This window comes from Ammospiza nelsoni, chromosome 24, assembly GCF_027579445.1.
Source record: "Ammospiza nelsoni isolate bAmmNel1 chromosome 24, bAmmNel1.pri, whole genome shotgun sequence".
Lineage (NCBI taxonomy): Eukaryota > Metazoa > Chordata > Aves > Passeriformes > Passerellidae > Ammospiza > Ammospiza nelsoni.
In genome coordinates this window covers 7,734,749-7,752,965 of record NC_080656.1, presented here as the reverse complement: position 1 = coordinate 7,752,965, position 18,217 = coordinate 7,734,749, and the positions used below count along the sequence as shown (strand labels likewise).

Genomic DNA, 18,217 nt, shown 5'->3' with positions numbered 1-18,217 from the left:
AGGGGACACGAACTACGTCAGGGTTATACTAAAAGTAGGGGGACAAAAGCAAAACGAAGCAGATTTCAAACCCACCTCATCCTAAGGACTGGATTCCACTGGGCTGGCTCCAGATGCCTGGATTGCCAGCAGCTCAGAGAACACCCTGCTCTCTCCCAGCTCTCCTCTGTCAGACAGGAAGAATGCTGGAGCATTTGGGAATTAAGGTATCAGGTGTCTCTCAAGGCTTTGAAAAGTGTTCCAACACTACTCTGCTATGTAATTCTAGAGATTATGTTAATTTGACCTAATTTTTTCCAGCCACAAAGTCTCTTAACTACTGAAGGGCAGAAGCTGGTGTGGCTCCACACTCCTGAGCACTGACTGGAGAGGACACACACACACAGAGATCTCTGCACGACAGAGGGAGGAGAAGCCTTGGCTGCTCTGGGTGGGAAAAGCACACTGAACTCATGGGCACAGCATGGTGAGACACATGTCAAGAAGACTCAGTGCCAGGGAAGAAAATAGTAATTTCCCTTATCAGCATTAGTAAATCTTCTTCCGACAAATCGCGAGCAGGAACTGCTGGAATCAGGGAGCAATATCACATCGTTACTGTTCCAGCCTCCTCAGCAGTTCAAAGGCAACACAGAAAAGCACCAAGGAGGCAATGGAGACCCACTGGGCTGGGCCACCAGAGTCTGAGATCCTCCACCACTGCAAACCAAGGTGAGAGAGCAATGCTGGACAGTGAATGCTCCTTACCCCAAGGGATCTCTGCCAAGCTGATGACACGGCCATTTCCAACTGCAAGAATCATCTCTCCCCTTATTTTTAATATAAAAAACCTGGAAAGCTGTGTGAAGGAAAGCCCAAAGGCTACAGAGCATCCACAGCCAAGCTGCAGCAGGACAGCAAACAACCAAGCTGCTGTTCATTGGGAAGAACCAAGCACTGCTGTGGGACCTGACACAGCACCAGCTTTGGAGGGCAGTGCTGGGGCAATCCCTAAAAAGACAGGCTGATAACAACCCAGCTCCCAAAAACAAAACAGTCCCAGTCATTAAGGTTTGCAGGCACCAAGATCAACTGAAGGTGTTATCCAAGCATCAAGACACATGGGTCCATTTAGCCTTCCAAAATTCACTGGAAGCACGAGCAATTACCGTCAGAGAAAGAAACCCGTGAGCACGTCCAGGTACAGCCCGTGGGGCACGGCCGAGCTTCTCTGCCAACAGCTCTCAGGGAGGCTGCGAGAGAGCCTCAAACCTGCTCTGAAACAAAAGCGGGTTAAGGCCAGGAAGCAACGCCAGGGCAGGAGGGAGAGGCAGCCCAGCAGCCCGGAATGGGTGCCTGGAGCGCGGCGGCCGGCAGGCACCTGCAGGGAGGAAGCAGAGCGCGGCGAGGGCTGGCAGGCTGGTGGTGGTGCAGAGAGGCTTCGCCGGCGTGTCCGTGCCAGCGGGGCCTGCCTTGGCTGCAAAAACCTCGGGAGGAAAAGAAGCCACGGAATGCCCTGGGCAGGGTGGTGAGAGTCAGCTGAGCAGCGTCATAAAAGCAAATAAAACGTGAAGGCATTTACACAAGGGGTGCTTTACAGCAACAGTAAACGTTGTGCCATTAGCTATTCAATGGTCCATCCTCACCTGCCGTTTGTCACCTCTGCCTCAAATAAAAAAAAAAAAAAAAACAAACAAAACCAAAACCCACAAAAAGCAGCAAGCAAAAGCAGCGGTTGGAATAGGAAAGGTCAGAGAAATGACAATGCGAATGGTTACAAATAAATCAGAAGGGTTTTCCTGGTGAGTCAGGTTTGTGAGGAGGTATGAGGATGTGTCACAGAGGTGTCATGATCTTGCTGGTTGTTTTTATTCATCTTTTCTCGCAAGACACGGAAAATCTCACAAGCTGAAAGGCAGCTCCTCAAGAAGGGGCCTATGGATGGCATTCACACAATAAAAACAACTGGTGGAATTCCCTTTTCTGGGAGAGGGAGGGAGAAGCTTATCACAAAGAAATACCAACATCTTGGCATGAGAAAAAGCATCTTGAGGCACATCAGGCGAATTGAACTGCCAGAGACCAAACTTTCTATAAATTGCTCAGAAATTGGTACTGACGGGACGGAGGCTGAAACGACTGCCCGTGCTAAGGGAGCTCTGAGGCTTTTGGCATCTGCATGTGAAGTACCCAGTGCTGGCCACCAGTAACTGAATGAATCACTTTTCCTGCCATGGCAATTCCCACATTTCAGGAACGCCCACACCCACAGCAAGGACTGTCTGACACGCCGAGCTGCCGGACCAGGGCTCGTGCTGTGGGTGGGCGCATTTGAGGGGGAAAAAAAAATACTGCAAGTGATTGGTTTGTTGTTTTTCCCCAGGCTTCATGCTCTGCTTATATACATAAAAGACAATAAACATTCAGGACATTTCCAATGGTTATGAAGGTACCATACCTGTGATGGTGGTAGGGATGGTGGTGGTAGTGGTGGTGGTTGTTGTGGGAGGAGGGATAGTTGTGGGGGGATCTGGATAAAATATAAAAAGGAAAATAATAAAAAAGCAAATTAAGAAAAAAAACAAGCAGAACACAACAGCGGTCAATTGTGATCAGAGGAAAACAAGGATGCTAAGAAGCAGCATGGGGATGGGGACCCCTCCCTGGCTAAATCCCAGGGGGGAGCCCAGCAGGGACAGCGGGGCCAGATCCTCTGCCCACGCTTACCCAGGCTGGAGAACCTGGCCCCAGCCTCTCCCCCCTTTCTGCCTTCTACAGTGCTAAAAAAAATAAATAAAACCCAGCATAAATTAGTCAATGAGAGAGAGAATGGAATGGGAGAGGCATAAGGAAAATAAACTGCACGCTTTCCACAACAAAAAGACCAGTTTGCACATACAAGGAGAGACACAGTGGTGTTTTGGTGGTTGCCTACGGACACATTTGCAAACCCGGGTGGGAGGGTTGTGCGAGAGACCCTGCTGTGCTTCACAGCCCCAGCATTAACAGCACACCAACAGATCTCACTGTCTTCCCAGGGCCCTGAACCTCTCTGCTCTTCCTCTATAAACACACGGCAGCAGGATGTTAAAAACTACTTCAAAGGTGGTGAGGGATACAGAGAAACGAACAACACCATTGCTGAATATCAATGTCCAGGTATGAGGAATTCCACCAAGATCTTTTAATTAAAAAAAAAAAAAAAATCAATATTTTTCTGACAATTTCAGTTGCACACTCTTGTTTTTGCTACTAGGGCATCGTTAATGAGATGTTTCTCTCTGTGACCATTTCTCAGATGGACTGGACCTGTTGAGATTCAAACCCTGCTGCTCGTCACGGGATTGATGTTACACACAGGGACACATCCTTATCAAAACTATCGGGCAGGAGAAGGTAGATATGAGAAGATGTAAAAGAAAAAATATGTATCAATGCCCAGATGATCAAACTGAATGCACTTAGTAGTCAGAAAGACTTTGAACTACGGATTCATTTGGCAATAATAGAGCATGAAACCTTTCATGGGCTTTTGATTTTAGGTTTCCTCCGTAGCACGTCAGCTGTTCCTCACTAACACATCTGCTACTCTTTTATCTCTGAGCGAGCTCCCTTGGATCCCCTAATTAAGATATCTGAACTTTAATTATATACTGCACCATTATTATATTCCATCCAACTTCCCAAGAGTTAAGGAACATCACCCCATAGTTTGCTGTGCTGTGAGCAGTCACTGTCTCTCCTCTGCATCCCAAGGATCTCAGCCCCTGGGCTTCTCTCTCACTGCTGACCCACACGTATCCTGGGAGAGTGGGGATCCTCCCAGTGCTTGGGGAGGCCCCCAGACTCACACTGACCAGCCTGGTCTGGCTGTGCCGTGGGCTTTTCCTCCATAAAACCAAAAAAAACCCCAAAAAATCTGGAGTGCTAATGGAGCTGTAGGTTTCTAGCAATGTATCTGCCCACGCCCACAGGGACAAAAAGCATAAAATGAACTTTAGAAATGAGCAAGTGTCCAGTGTGTGTCCATGTGATGATACACCCCCATCTCACGTGGGCAGCTGGGGAGGAGCTGGCACAGCTCAGCTGCTGGAGCCACATCAAACCCTGGGCCTGCAGGGATGTCCCTTGCAATGGGACTGCCCCAATGCTGCAGGGAACAGGCTGGTTCGGTGTAGGTGCCCCACCACTGAGGGGCTGAGACCCCCATGCTGAACCTGCCCTCAGCAGCAGCTCTGCGCCAGGAGGCTTCACTGATGGCCACAGCCCATCCACTCTGGACTCCTCCCTTTTAAATCAAGGGTTAAAAGGATTCCCTGTGCTGTCCAGAGTGGATGGCCCAGCAGGATGGTCACAAACGTGCAGCACTGGGGGTGATGGGGTGTGTAAAACCCTTCTGTGCCCATGAGCAGCCCTCCTCTACACGGACACACATCTGCCAGATGCCTAAGCTGGAACCCACAGTCTCCATCCCCTGGGAACCTGCATCTCCTTCCAAGTAATGCTATCCTGGCTCTCCTCCTGGGGATTTAATCCCAAGAGAAGCAACCCCAAGGAAGTCTTGCGCTGTCTATTCTCGCTCACATGCAAAATGCAGAGTAATTATGTGAGATTCCCCACCAGCTCTAAACCTCAGGGCAGTAATGCTGGGGAGGTGCCCCCAGCCCTGCCTTGGCCCAGGATGGGTGCACAGAACTGCACCCACCCCACAGCTGCTTTATGGCAGCAGCTTTCATGATTTCCATCTCGTGGGGAACTGCCTGTCTCCTGTTCCAACTGCTCTGCTCTCTGCAACATTGGCTGTTTCTTTCAACACTGATGTAAACAAGTGGGCTTTTTACATAGTGAGCATGCAAATTACCAATCATAAATGCCTATCTGACTTCATTTTGTAAATTGGAGTCTTGTGGAGCGAGAGGCACTAGAAAAATTACCTATATGATGGGGTACATGAGTTCTGTATAAGCTCAAAGCTGTCACTACCTTGAGTCTTTAGGTGAGTTTCTAAGACTGGGCTTAAAACCACTCCTGCAGAGCTGGCATTTGGAGAGGCATGGGAGGCTCTCCACTCTTTGACTGGATCAACTACCAGAGAGCTCAGACTGCAGAGCTTCAGGTGGCTGTTGCATGGAACAAACTTCAGACCAAGTTTCTGTCCCACCTGAGTGGAACTGTAGCATTGTTCAGGTCAGAAATGACCAAGACCCACCAGGAACTCAGCCCAGCCACACACAACCGCCCTTGACTGAGAGTTTAAATATGCAGCCCAAGGAGCAGCTCATCATTAACTGGGGGATTGCTCTGCCAGTGTCTCCTGAATCTCCATTCCATGCAACACCTCATGGCAGGAGCATGAGGCTCACAGCAATGCCAAAGCAGCACAGAGGAAAGGAAGAATTAAAGCAGGTACTTAACAGCGCTTTAAAAGATGCTGAGGCATGTTTTAGTGTCTGCCCAGCCACACAGACAGGCTGAGGGCACCTCATTCCTCCAGTTTATTTACTGGTTTGTAATTATTTGGGGATGCTGCCTGATTAACTGGCTAGGGAAAGGCTCAGAACCCCTCGGACCATTGCTCAGGCCACTGGAGAAGGCGTTACCAGAAGGACAGAAATCAGTGACAAGCCCAAGGAGAACCGCACAGTTCTCCCCACGCCCCTGCTCTGGCTTTCCTTAGGCTTCGCTTGGGAGCTCCCAGAGCTGGCACAGGCTCTGTGCCCGATGCCCACGCCGAGAGCCCCGCAGCGCCCAGCGCCTCCCCAGCCCCTGCCAGCCCAGCACAGCGCTGGGGCTCAGGAGCTGCCTGCAAACCTGGCATCGAGCAAATGTAAAGTTCTGTCACAGCTTCCCGAGCAGGGCATGGTGCAATCAGGTGTAAAGGAGTCTAGAAGAACGGTGGTTTTTCTCACGTACCGTATACAAACAGCATGTAATCCGCATGTGATTTCCCCACCGCGTTGGAAGCCTCACAGCGGTATGTACCATTATCTGTTTTGTTTAGGTTACTAATGAGAAGGTTTGAACCAGACACTACAACGTGTTGAGGCATCTCATCATCTACTCTTAACCACCTCATGTCCGTAGGCCTACAGAGGAGGGAGAAAAAGAAACAGTCACATTACTATTTTCCTATGGTCAAGATGGCATCTTCAAAAGTTCATCCACAGACAGAAAGCCCAAACCAAGAAAAACTGTAAAGAAACAACACATACTTTTTTGCACTACTCAAGCCCAGATGCTGTCGGGCTTCCTCAATTTAAATTTATTTAAACCCAACAGGAAACTGTATCCAGAGCTTAAATTTTCTGAAAACACTAATGCAAGCAGGAAGAAAGTTCATTAGTGGTTAATCATTCGCTTACTCAGCAAACCTGAAAGCTCTGAGGCTACAGACTCAGTGTTGATCCACGGGGTGCTCTGAGGGCAGAGCTGCACAGCAGAACAAGCAAGGTTTTGTCAAGTTTGAACCCTTCCACAGGGCCCCGGTGACCTCGGCAGGGGCTGTGCTGTGCACTGAGGGAGTTCCAGCCCCTCTCCTGCCCCCCAGCCCGCCTGGCAGCCCCTCCTGCACCCCACACTGATGGAACCCACGTGGGCAGGGGTCTGCAGCATTCAGGGGATGAAATGAGCCTGGGTTGTTAGAGATGGTAAAGATTCGAAGTGCTGAAGGGCTTTGGGAAGGGTCTTTTCACTTTGTGGGGTGTTTAGCATCTCTTATCATTAGGTCTTTAAGCAGCAGTGAGGGGACAGATCAGCTCCTTCTTAACAAGAAAATTCCAGCACTGTTCAGGCCACTCAACTCCTGTTAAAGGGGAGTTTCCTGCAGCACAGCACTGCTCAGCCTGCCTGGCTCCAAGGCTGGCAAGCGGGACTTCATGCTGCTGGAGGCATCCCAGGGCTCAGGCTCTTCCCTGGGTACAAACAGTCCATGACAGCCATGGTGCAGAAGCTCCTGGTGCTTCAACACCCCAGCCATGGATCCAGCACCAAGCAAACTCAGCTGGGCATTGGCTGACTGGTTTTGGACATGGGCTTGGTGCTCTGTCCCTTGCTGCCATGGAATCAGCACACAAGGCACAGTGTGGGCAGCTCCTGAGACAGCCCCAATGCAGTTTAACTTCAGTAGGGGTGGGAAGGGTTTGAATGCTCCTGGGTACAGTTTTTGAAGGGCTCTTTGTGCTGTGGAGTCCCCAGCTGGTACACGACACAGTAGCTGCTGCTCTGAGAAGTGCCCCTGGATGCCTCAGAAGTGACCATTTCAGCATCTTCCCACTTCTGTCATAGTTTTAGGGGTTGTGTCTAATCTAACAAAATATCTGTATTAATACCAAATAGAAATTTCTCCTCTCTAGTCTTTTTTTTCCCCCTGAGCTTCCTTCCCCCAATATTTATGCTGCCAAATTTTGCAGAGAAATTACTTTGCTTAACTGGAGAAACCTCCCCCTTCATCTAAAACCCCTATAAAAGATTTCATGAAACCTCTTTCTCTTAAAAAGATGGAGCCAAACCCAGCTCATTATTTTACTGTGTGTTTTCTTAGCTTTGGGAGACCCAGGTGAAGTGACCTAGAGAAGCCAATTCCCACCACATCACCAGACCACGAAACGTGCAGCAGCGAGCTGCCAGGGAGATGTGTCTGTCCTATTTAACATGGGAATGTCTTACTCATAGCCTGCAAGGAGAAAATGCAGAGAAGCCTGTTCATTAGATTCCCAGGTGACAGCAAATGGGAGGCGCTGCAGGTACCCGGGGGAGCAGGAATGCAGAGGGGCTTGGCAGGCTCTGAGCAGGGAATCGCTACTAAACGGAATTCAGAATTCAGCAGGGACGTGCCAGCCTCTGATGCACGGGAAGGGACTGGCCTCGTGCCCAGCAGAACAAACTGGGAATCAAGCAAGGACTTTGGGAATCAAGAAATACTGTGGACGGGGATGCAGGCTAGCAGGAGGATGAGGGCAGCCCCTGGCGCCTGCCCTGCCCACAGCGCCGAGCTGGACGGGCTCCAGCTCCCCACGCCCAGCCCTGGGCACGCTGCCAGGGAGGCACTGACAGATCTCAGGGATGTTTGCAGAAATCTCATGGACATGAGGAAAATAAGGAAGGATAGTAAATACTTGACAGCCATAAATCCAAGTGGAAGAGAAAGTATTTTGGAAAAAAAAAAAATTAAAGCCGACAAAACTTAAATTAGAACAGCAATGAAAGTGTGAGAAAATCTACCCTCCCTTGCCAGGATTTTCCTGATGCATAAATTTCTTCAACTGCCTAAGAAAGCCTCAAGGGCTTGGCAAGAAGAGGAGAGAGAATAAAACTGGTATTCTATAAAACCACACGAGGCACCAAGGGGGAGCAAAACCATCACACAGTCAGTACGAGCAGAAGGATGGACTGCCTTACCTGGGGATCCATCCCACTTCCCCAAGGGCCAGTGCTGTGGTGCTGGGTGGTGTCCGTGCACTGGCACCTCCAGGGGCCACAACTCCCCAACCCTGCTCTTGCAGATTAACCAAACCCACGATTAACTGCAGATTAATGCCACCCCAGCCATTCCCTGGGGGAAGAGGTGTCCAGTTGGGAGCCTTGTCCTGCTGCACGCGAAGGCTGCCGCATGGTGGCCAGGAGGAGCTCTCCTAGGAGCCTTCCAGTGGAAATTCCTTGGCCATGAGGTGCACAGCAATAAATGCAAGTCCAGCAGCTGTCTGGGTGCAGGAGGCATATCTGTCCTTCCCTCTGGGACACTGTCTTCACAGCAGAGAATGGCAACAGAACAGCGGCCGCGCAACGTCCCGTCACCACCGGCCCACCCTGGCCAGGGCCCAACTTACTGTGGCTTTCCAAAGGCGGTGCACGTCAGCTCCAGCGGCTCCCCTTCTCTCGTCAGGCCTTGCAAGGGGTAATTCTGAGACACCCGCACTTGAGGCTTATCTGCAGGACACAAAACACGGCAGGTGAGCCCCGGCTCGTGCCCCCGTGCCCGCCTGGGGCTGGTGGCACCGCGAGTCCCCACGGCCCCGTGCTGCCCTGGAAGGGCTCCTGGGGCACAGCTCCTCCCTAAAAGGAGTTCCTCCAGCTAAAAGGAACTGCTTTGCCATCGTGCTGAGGGGAAGCTGCAGAGAGCCGTGGTGCCCGCGATGGAAGGGTTCCGTGGGGTAGCAGCGACTCCTGCACCACAGCCCCCAGGTCCACAAGTGCTGACTGGGCTGGACAAGAGATGCTGGTTAGAGACACAAACAGAGCCACAGCCACTGCTGCCTCTGTAAACAACAGGAGGCTGCACTTCATCCGGATGAAGCTCCTCTAAATCCTACAATAAACAGAGAATTAAAGCATGGATAGTTAGGGAGCCAACTCAACAACACTTTAGTAAGACCCTGCAGGAAAAAAAGAGCCAAACCACAAACCTAGAGTCCACAATTAAAAAATTCATTACCTCCCATGACTGAAACAGAGATTAAAAACGCAATCTGAGCTGTAGCTAAAACATTATCAGTGCAGGAAATCAATTCAAGGCTACAAGTGCCATTAAGCCATAGATATTTTTCAGGAATTTACTCAACTGTAAGGAACAAAGGAAGGAAAAAAATCAGTATGCATAAAGGTTGAAACCATTTAAATGTTTCTATTTCCTTTGAGAGTAACTGCTACCCAAAATATTGGCTGGCTGCATTTTATTAACTGTGTTTAACTCATTAACATGCCTCCTATGGAATAATAGAGATTAGGAAAAAAAACCTGCGTGTCAGGATTTAACCAATTTAAACTCTCATAATTTTCAGTAATGGAATAAGCTACACAAGTAAATCCTCTCCCGAGATGACTCTACCACAACATGTCATCAGCTAATCCCTGTTACAGATGCTTCCTGCAGCTCTGGAGCTGGGGTGTCCTTGTGGGCTGGGGGTGCTGGCAGCACCTTGGGTGTCACCGGCTGAGGGGACAAGTCCCAGTCCCACAGGACGCGGGGCAGCTTTGGTGTGCCCTGGAGTGGCAATAGCTCTGCACAAGGAACAGGGGAGGACAAGTTCACCTGGTGTAATGCAGCAAATAAATCACCTGCACATCCTCGGCACTGTGCTCACTGCTCCCGTCCACAACTCCCACCCCACAGCATCTGGTCCCCACTTCTGATGTGCTCTGCAGCAGCAGCACCAGCCCGTGCCAGTGCCAGGAACGTGGATGGTGTTATATCCGTGCTGTGGAAGGAGCAGCAAACATCCCAGCCCAGTTTACTCAGCACACAGGGACTGAAACACTTCCTTTTGCTGTTTGCCTCTCCCACTGCATCCCCCTCCCATTAGGTGAGTTTAGTATTTCTAACGAGCTGTTTACTAATGACAATTACTGATGGAAATGAGGAGGAATACACCCAGGCTCACTGTACTGAGCACAAACTGCCAGCTCCATGAGCTCCCACCAAGCTGGGTGAGCCCTTCCTCTGCCACCTCCCAGCCCCAGCAGCTGCATCAAACCAACAGAGGCAGTGAGGTGGACCCGTCCCATTTGGATCCAGGCACTGTGGAGGGGTCACCTGCAACAGGAATCTGGGTTTATCAGCACTGCTCAAGCCAAGAACTTCCAACACAGTTACCACAGCAAAGGACTTGTCAGCACGCTGGGAGTTACAGAGGGCACTTAGGAAAATGTACCCGAGCCTGAAGGAAGCAGAGGGATGGCTGGACACTCCACAGGACCGGCTGGCATCAGGCTCACAGCATGAAAAAAAATTTCACTCAAGAATCTGGAGGGGCAGTGGTGCCTTTCTCCCTTTGTTTAAGGACGTGCCTTTAGACAATCTTAAATTCCACTTCCAGTGCTCACACCTGCCTCACAGCAAGTCAGTGTATTTCCTGCAGATTATGGACTCAGAGCGCAGGTTTGTGAAATGCCGAGCGCCCTGGGACCCCAGCCCGGCTCCTGTGACATTTAGCAGCACACGGACAGAGCTCTGATGGCTCCAAGGATGCTCCAGCTGTCTGCTCCTGCCTGTTACAGTTCCAGCAGTGATGTCTGCAGCTCTGTGACGTGGGGTGATGACCACCTCGGACGGTAACACAGGACACCAGGCAAGAAGTGGCAGCTTTCACCAGTGCCCGAAAATCCTCAACTTGGAACTTCACAGCATCACACCACTGGATTGTTACATAAAAATAAACACTTGCATCTGTGCACCCGAGGCCCTGCATGCTCCATGGCAGCCAATTAGACCCAACAACCCACAGCTATTTCCTACTACGCCTCTTTCTAGCAGCTTAAAAAAAACAGCCTTGTAATTTAATAAGGCACCTTTATTAAGCTAAATTCATTCAAAAGCTCAGAGTGATATACAAGGTTAAATACCAGTCGTCTAAAGGTTACACTGTAGCAGCAGCCAATTTGAAAAACTTATTACAAAGCCATTCTGCGTTTGATGAGATTTCTCTCACAACAGGCATGGCGCGTGCCCGTGCACTGGGGTCTGTTGGGGTCTGCAGCCCCAGAGGGACCACGCACCCCAAAACCCTCATCTCCCTTCAGGATGCCACTGGCCACCGAAGCCAGTACCCATTGACTTTCACAGCTCTCAAGCTCCGTGCTTGGGAGCTTACCAAACCACTCCAGTTATTCTGCATTTGTCCCAGTTCTTCCTTTTTTAGCTGCTCGCCCCATTTTTGTGCCATCAGCAAAGATTATTAACAGTGACTTTTTAAGAACTTCAAATGCTTCAACTGAACAGCATCAGGCCAAGCACCCAGGCCCCTGCGTTCCCTCTAAAAATACCAGCACTGCTGATTACTCCCTAATGACTATCCTTTGAGATCTGCCAGTTAGTGATTTCTTAATCCATTTAAACATGCACTTCATCGATAATGCTTAGATGTCATTAATCAGCCGAGATAAAACATTACACCGAGTTCGGGGCCTTACAAAAGCCTAAGCCCATTATTTCCACCCGTTTCCTTTCATCAGGCCAGCCCAGGCAGGCAGCTCACTGCCCCAGCCCGCACCAGGCAGGTTTGGCAGGCGCAGCTCCCAGGGATGCTCAGGGCTCGGCGGTGGGACCTCACTGACCATCCCTGGGGACAACCCACGCACGCTGCCCGGAGGACACGCTCCCTGTGAGGCTGCAAACAGCCACAAGGCCCTTCCCAAGCGCTGGGAGAGCAGCACGAGGTGCTTTTGGCAGCGCCAGGCCGGCAGAGGAGCCGCCAACCTGGGCTCTGCCAGGGCTTCAGCCGAGCAGGCTCCGGCCCCTGCCAGGCGGGGAGCGGCCGGGTCCAAGCTTAAAATCTGTTCTCTGATCCCTGCACGAACTGCTGACGTACCTCCTGGCAAACCTGACGGCAGATGGCATCCCTGGGAGCAGGATCTGCGGCCAAGCCGTGTTCCTGCCCACCGCAGCTAAACCCAGCCTCAGCACTTCCCAGATAATGCTCAGCACATCTCCCTTCAGGTGGGCATCGCTTCATCCAGCTCCTCATCCCTGTGCCAAAGAGAGCTGCTCAAAAAACTGACTTGAGGGAGTCTCTGATCTCACTCAGGGAAGAGCAGGAAAAATGTGTTTTTCAATATTAAAAGGAGTCAGCAAAGTTAACACTGATCCTCAGGTGTAAACAACAGCCACCTCTATTCCAAAATCCAGTGGGGCTGCTCATCAGGAATGCACTGTGCATCAAAGCCAACCCAGCCTGGCAATCCCCTGCCTGCTCCTCACCTCTGACAAGGACGAGAGGCTGCACTGCTGATTTTCAGCCAAAATACAGAAATCTATTCAATAAATAGATCCCGTGTCTAAAATAAGGAATGAGCAGGACTGGCAGATCACAGCTTGTCTGGAAGAGCCTTGTCAACCCCAAACACGACTCTGCAAAATTCACCCTTAACGAAAGCAATTTAATCATGTTGCTTGTTGCAGGAAAAGGAATGCCAGAGCCCGACAGGCATTTTGGGGATAAACACTTCTCTTTTAATATTTAAGCACACTCTGCTGCTTAATGCCTGCAAATGGCAGAGCCCCGGTCGCCCCACACGCTCCGTGCTCCCAACAACATTCCTCCGAGAAAACCTTATTAATGAGCTCACAAACGAGCACCCAACTGGGAAATGTCACAAACAAGAGTGGCTAATGCCCCAGAAAATCAAATAACTGAACACTCGGCTGATTGTGGTGCTTTTCATATTCACTAAAAGAAAAAAAACAGCTTTAAATCAAAGTTTCTGAAGGGGTCAACACCTCGCTGAACAAAACAACTCATTTATTCGCTTTTAGCGATCTCCAGATGATAAATTACATTGATGTTAATAACTTCACTGCAAACTATGCAATTAATATTTGTACTGGACGGAAATGTAAGGATTACTGGAGATGCGGCAGCAAACATATGCAGCTGATTTTAAACATAATTGGGCACAAAAAGTTCTCCTATCGCAACAGCAGAGGCTGCAACAGACTCCACTGGGGCAGGCTTTAAAGGTACACATGTAGGTACTACAAAAATGAATGCACAGGTAATTATAACTTCAGAAAAGGACAAAAAGCCAGCCCAGGGAAAAGGCCAAAATCCAGTATGACGCTCGCTTCCAGTGTCACATAATGAGAGCAGCAAACGCACCACAAGGGCTCAACTCGCACGTCTCCCAGAATATCTGGTTCCATTCAGCTCCTTAACGACATTTTAATGCATTTTGTTGCTTCATTTCCTTTCTAAAATTACACCCAACGCACTGGTCTCCCATTAGACCCACGGAAACTCGGTGGCTGCAGCAGAGCTGGGGACATTTCCCCTCCAGTGCCACTGTCCCTGCCAGGGCTGGGGGTGCTCCCAGCACGGGAGTGCTGTGGCCACTGTGAGTGCGCCACTCTCAGTCCAGCCCTGCCTCGCTTTTGAGGAGTGCTCGGGGAGGGTTTCACACATGTCACACTGCTTGTTCACAGAGATTTCCTTCCAGTAACACACCCTGCAGCCACGTGAAGGCAGTCACCTCCAACTTCACCATGGGCCATGCTGTGCCAGGGCAGATATGCAACAAATGGCTTACTCCATAAATAGGACAAGTTAACACCCAGCATTGTTGTTTTCTGCTCTTTTTCTTGGAAAACAAACCCCACAACTTTTTAGTTGCATCTCAGAAAAAATATCTCCCTACTCTGAAATTTAGTCAGACAAAAAATACCTCATTATCTGAGCAGGCTCCATCCATCATCCTCCTGTCCTTCCCCAACACATTTCATGCTCCAGTTGGATACATTAAGTGCAGAGAAATACGACATCTGCTGAGAAAAACATTTTCTTGTGCCTTGCTGATGTTCTGAAGGGGCGGATCCGCTGCGCCCGAGAGGGGAGCGGGCAGGATTTGTGGGGAGAGGAAAATCAGAGCAGAGAGTGGAACAGGCAGCCCAGGTAAGGACCTGCTGCAGGGAGAGGGGAACAGGCAGCCCAGGTAACTGACCTGCTGCAGGGAAAGCAGCCACATCCACACGGGATGAGCCAGGGATTCCCAGTGTCTCTGCAGACCTGGGAGCTGGGTGCCTGCAAGGACACGCCATGGACAGTGTAGGCACGGACAGCAGCTGGAGAAGCATCCTCTGCTGCACATCCCACGTCCAAATTCAGCTGAGAAGGTGTCAGTGCAGGAGCCCCAGGGCAGAGCTCTGTGGGAGCACTGATGGGGACGCCTGTGTGCAAGGACAAGAGGCTCTTCCTCCTGCCCACACTCTCCCACTGGCCAACAACTCATCACTGTCAGACAGCAGAAGCTCCAGGGTAAGAGCTTGCTCTGAAACTGCCTTTTCTTCAAGCTACAGCCCTGCAGCAGGTATGAAATACAGGTGTCTGGCCATGCTCCAGCCCATCGAGCCACAAGGTCACAATGTAGGACAAGTTCTTGGGCTGGGGCTCCTCTCTGGCCATCTGCTCTGCCCACTCAAGGAACAGACTGGGCTAACGGGGTCAAGTCCCCACATTGGGACATAATTACTTTTAACAAGCTCAGAGTTTAAATCAGAACGTAAAACCAAATCAGTCTGAACTCTCCTCTCCTGCTCATCCCTGCTCCCTCCTGAGGAGGCCTCATTCCCACAAACAGCCCTGGAACAGCCCAAGGAAATGCAAATTTCAGCAGCAGGGCCTCCAGTGCAGGAGCTGAACAAAGAACTGCGCTTTAGGGGTGCTTTGCCCTCATTGCACAGGCAACCCCTAAGGCTGCAAACCAAAGTGGCCAAGGAGAGATTGATTTGTGGAAGAAGAGATGAAATGTTCACTTAATTCCCCCGAAACAGTGGCACTCTCCTATTCCACCAAATCACCAGGACTGCAGAGATTTCTGAGAGGAAGCCTCAAGGTTGTCCAATGCTCTTCCAGCCCAGTGAGTTCCAATCCCCTCACACAACAGGGTAGATGGCATTTCTTGCTCTTCCCCGTTAAGTATTTGATCACGCCTCACAAAGGTGCTAATGTATTATTAAAGCTAATGGAGCTCTGCAAGAAATGTTAATGGACATTAAGTTTGCATAAATGAATTACACATTAGCACAGTCGCAAGAAATCTCGTATCTGTCAATTTAGGCAGTATCTGATCATTCCTGTTTTCCTCATTACAGGAACATTACTTCCCGCTACTTTCGGAGATACGAGAATTGTAACCAAATGTTCATAATGAAACTACATAATGAAGCAGATGAAATAAATTAATACCAAACTTCCTCTCCTCCTTTCAGTGTGATGTAGTTGAAGGGACCCTACAAAAACAAGGGCTTTGAATTGTCTCAGGGCCTGGCTTTCCAAGCACACGGCCTCGCTGTAGGGACCATCCCACTTTGCTTTTGGGAGATGTTTCAGAATGTAGGGATGCATGTACACACTCCAAAATCTCCACCGGGTGCATTTGGGACCACAGCTATTTCCAGGTACCTGCTTGCTGCTGTCATGTACAGCGGAGCAGCTCCTAAGGGAAGTGAGATGCATTATTAACAATGAACATGTCAGGAGCAGTACAGGAAATAGGCTGGCTTCAATCAGTGCTGCTGCTACAGATTCCACAGAGCTCCATTCTCTGATGTACAAATGCAGCCGATGCTGTATGCTCACAGTGCACAACACTGGGTTTCTCTTGCACAATACCCAGTTTTTGCCAGTAAACTCGCCATGGTGGCCAGTTGCTTTGGAGGGGGAGAAGCACTTTTCAGAGGTAAGTAAGTTGCTAGAAGAAAAATACTCAGATTTAATCTGTTCTGACAATTAAAAAGCCCAGCCAGAAACCTTTGATGCAAATTCTATGTACAAGGAGTTATTTCATCAGAGAACAAAGTATTTATGGTATCAGAGAGGGCTGGAAAAGTCGTGGCTTCACCCATGAAGTGTTACCTTACATTGTGTTTATGATTTCTGTGTAACACGATATAATCCATATTGATGTTGGAATCTGAACATGTAGGGAATGGTTGCTGAACTCCCAAGCACACAGTGTTACACGTGAAGAGAACGAAAGGTTCTGCTACTCACACATGACTTCCAGGTAACGCTGTGTCTGCAGGTCTTTGACGGCAGGGTGATCCACCAGGCAGATGACGGGCACGCCGTCGTCCTCGCGCCCCACCTTCAGCAGGAGCTGGCTGGTCACCGTGTACATGTCCGACCACCGCTCCACCTCCGACTTGCCTGGCCAGGGCGCACAGGGACAGGGCAGTGAGGGCAGGGGGACGCCCTGCAGCCAGGCCACCTCCCTCCTGTCCACCTCCCTCCTGTCCACCTCCCCTCTGGACACCCATCCCGCCCTCCCCGTCAGCCTCCGGCCAAGCGAGGTCCACGCGATGTTACTGCAATGATTACCGCCATCCCCAAATCTCCAAACTCTCAAACCAATGAGCTACAAATCCCCTCCCACTCCTGAATCAACAATCAGCCACAAAAGCGATTTAACAGATTAGATTAATTAAAAGCAGCATGGGTAGGTGGGAGCATTTTCAGCAGTGCTCTGTTTGAGGGAGGGGAGCCCAGCTCGGGACTGGCTGCCTGAGGGATGCCGAGATGGAAACAAGCAGAAAGACAAGACAAAACGAGACGAGACAAGACAGCAGAAAAAGGATTTCTCCAGGAACTCAGCAAGCGCCTGCTGACAGCGCAGCTCTGCTCTGATCTGTGCCTCTTTATTTAAGAATTCACAGGCAAAATTGCTAAGAGTAACTTCTGTAGCAGAGCTCTTCCAGACACCAAATATTGCTGTATAATATATGAGAGTGAAACAGGTGACACATGCAGACACCCCTTGATATTTGGAGGAAAAGCTTTCCCATGGGCAAAGCCACACTTCCTGTGATTCACAAACTCAGAGTCAAATGTTTCAGTCTCTACTTTGTTAAAAAAAAATCTGAAGACTGAGCAGGGCAAGGAAGTATTACAAGAAGCTCAGCATTCTTCCCAGGGAACTCAAAGCTGGGATTTGACTGCTAACAGAAAACTCAATCAAGAAGCTGCACAGGTCAGGCAGAAAGGGACAGACACTTTGTCCTGCTGCCCACTGGCATGGTGAAGGGAACCAGAACGGGATCATTAACTCCTGCACACCACAGTGCTGGGACACAGCGGGGCACCACTGGGCCAGGTTTGCATCCCACCCATACCAGCATCCTGCCAGCACGTGGCCTGCTCAAATGCTCTGAAGTGCTGGGCTTAAACAGAGGATTTTATCCTGTCCTTGCAGGGGAGTGGGTTTGAAGTAATGAGTCTGGACTTCTGCAGAGAGTCCGTCAGCGTCTCAGACTGGGTAAAGCACAAAGGTGTTGTCAACCAAGCTCACATCTACATGCAGACTTAAACTAACAGCGTGTCACATGCAATCAGAGTCAGTGACTTGAATGTGCAAGTACTGGGAGCCACCAGACTTCAGGGAGTCAGAGAAACCCATCTTGGATGAATATTCAACTGAACGCAGGGAAAACGCTCTACAAACAAGGGAGAGCTAGACGTGAAGGTGAATTGCAAATCCTTCCAGCCCAAAGCGCAGACGATCCCTCTCGTAGCTGAAACAGGGCAGAAAGCTACACAAGCCATGCAGAAATGAATTCAGAGCACAGCCCTGGGCTCCTCAAGGTCACCTGCAGTTACAGCAGGACTCCAGAACCCGCCACTCGAGGCTGGCAGGTGGGCAGAGGACCAAATGGAGTTCAGCCCCCCGCGTTAGGGAATAATCTGTCTGCCCACACAGTCCTTTGTTCCTCAGCTGGTGCTCAAAGAAGCTCGCTCTACTTTTCTTACTTTTTTTT

The 18,217-nt window shown here is 50.1% G+C and overlaps 1 protein-coding gene across 4 annotated transcripts in view; it reads right to left on the bottom strand.

The window, feature by feature from the left end:
- Positions 1-18,217, bottom strand: part of CADM1 (cell adhesion molecule 1) — a 134,866-nt gene that overhangs the window by 22,699 nt on the left and 93,950 nt on the right. For 3 of the 4 annotated variants that reach the window (XM_059488325.1, XM_059488326.1, XM_059488327.1), the window contains exons 5-8: positions 16,458-16,613; positions 8,805-8,904; positions 5,893-6,065; positions 2,438-2,509 (exon numbers count right to left, since the gene is read on the bottom strand). In XM_059488325.1, the coding sequence (XP_059344308.1) occupies positions 2,438-2,509; positions 5,893-6,065; positions 8,805-8,904; positions 16,458-16,613 (501 nt within the window). The remainder of the gene's footprint in view (positions 1-2,437; positions 2,510-5,892; positions 6,066-8,804; positions 8,905-16,457; positions 16,614-18,217) is intronic. The other variant, XM_059488328.1, reaches the window with a different exon arrangement.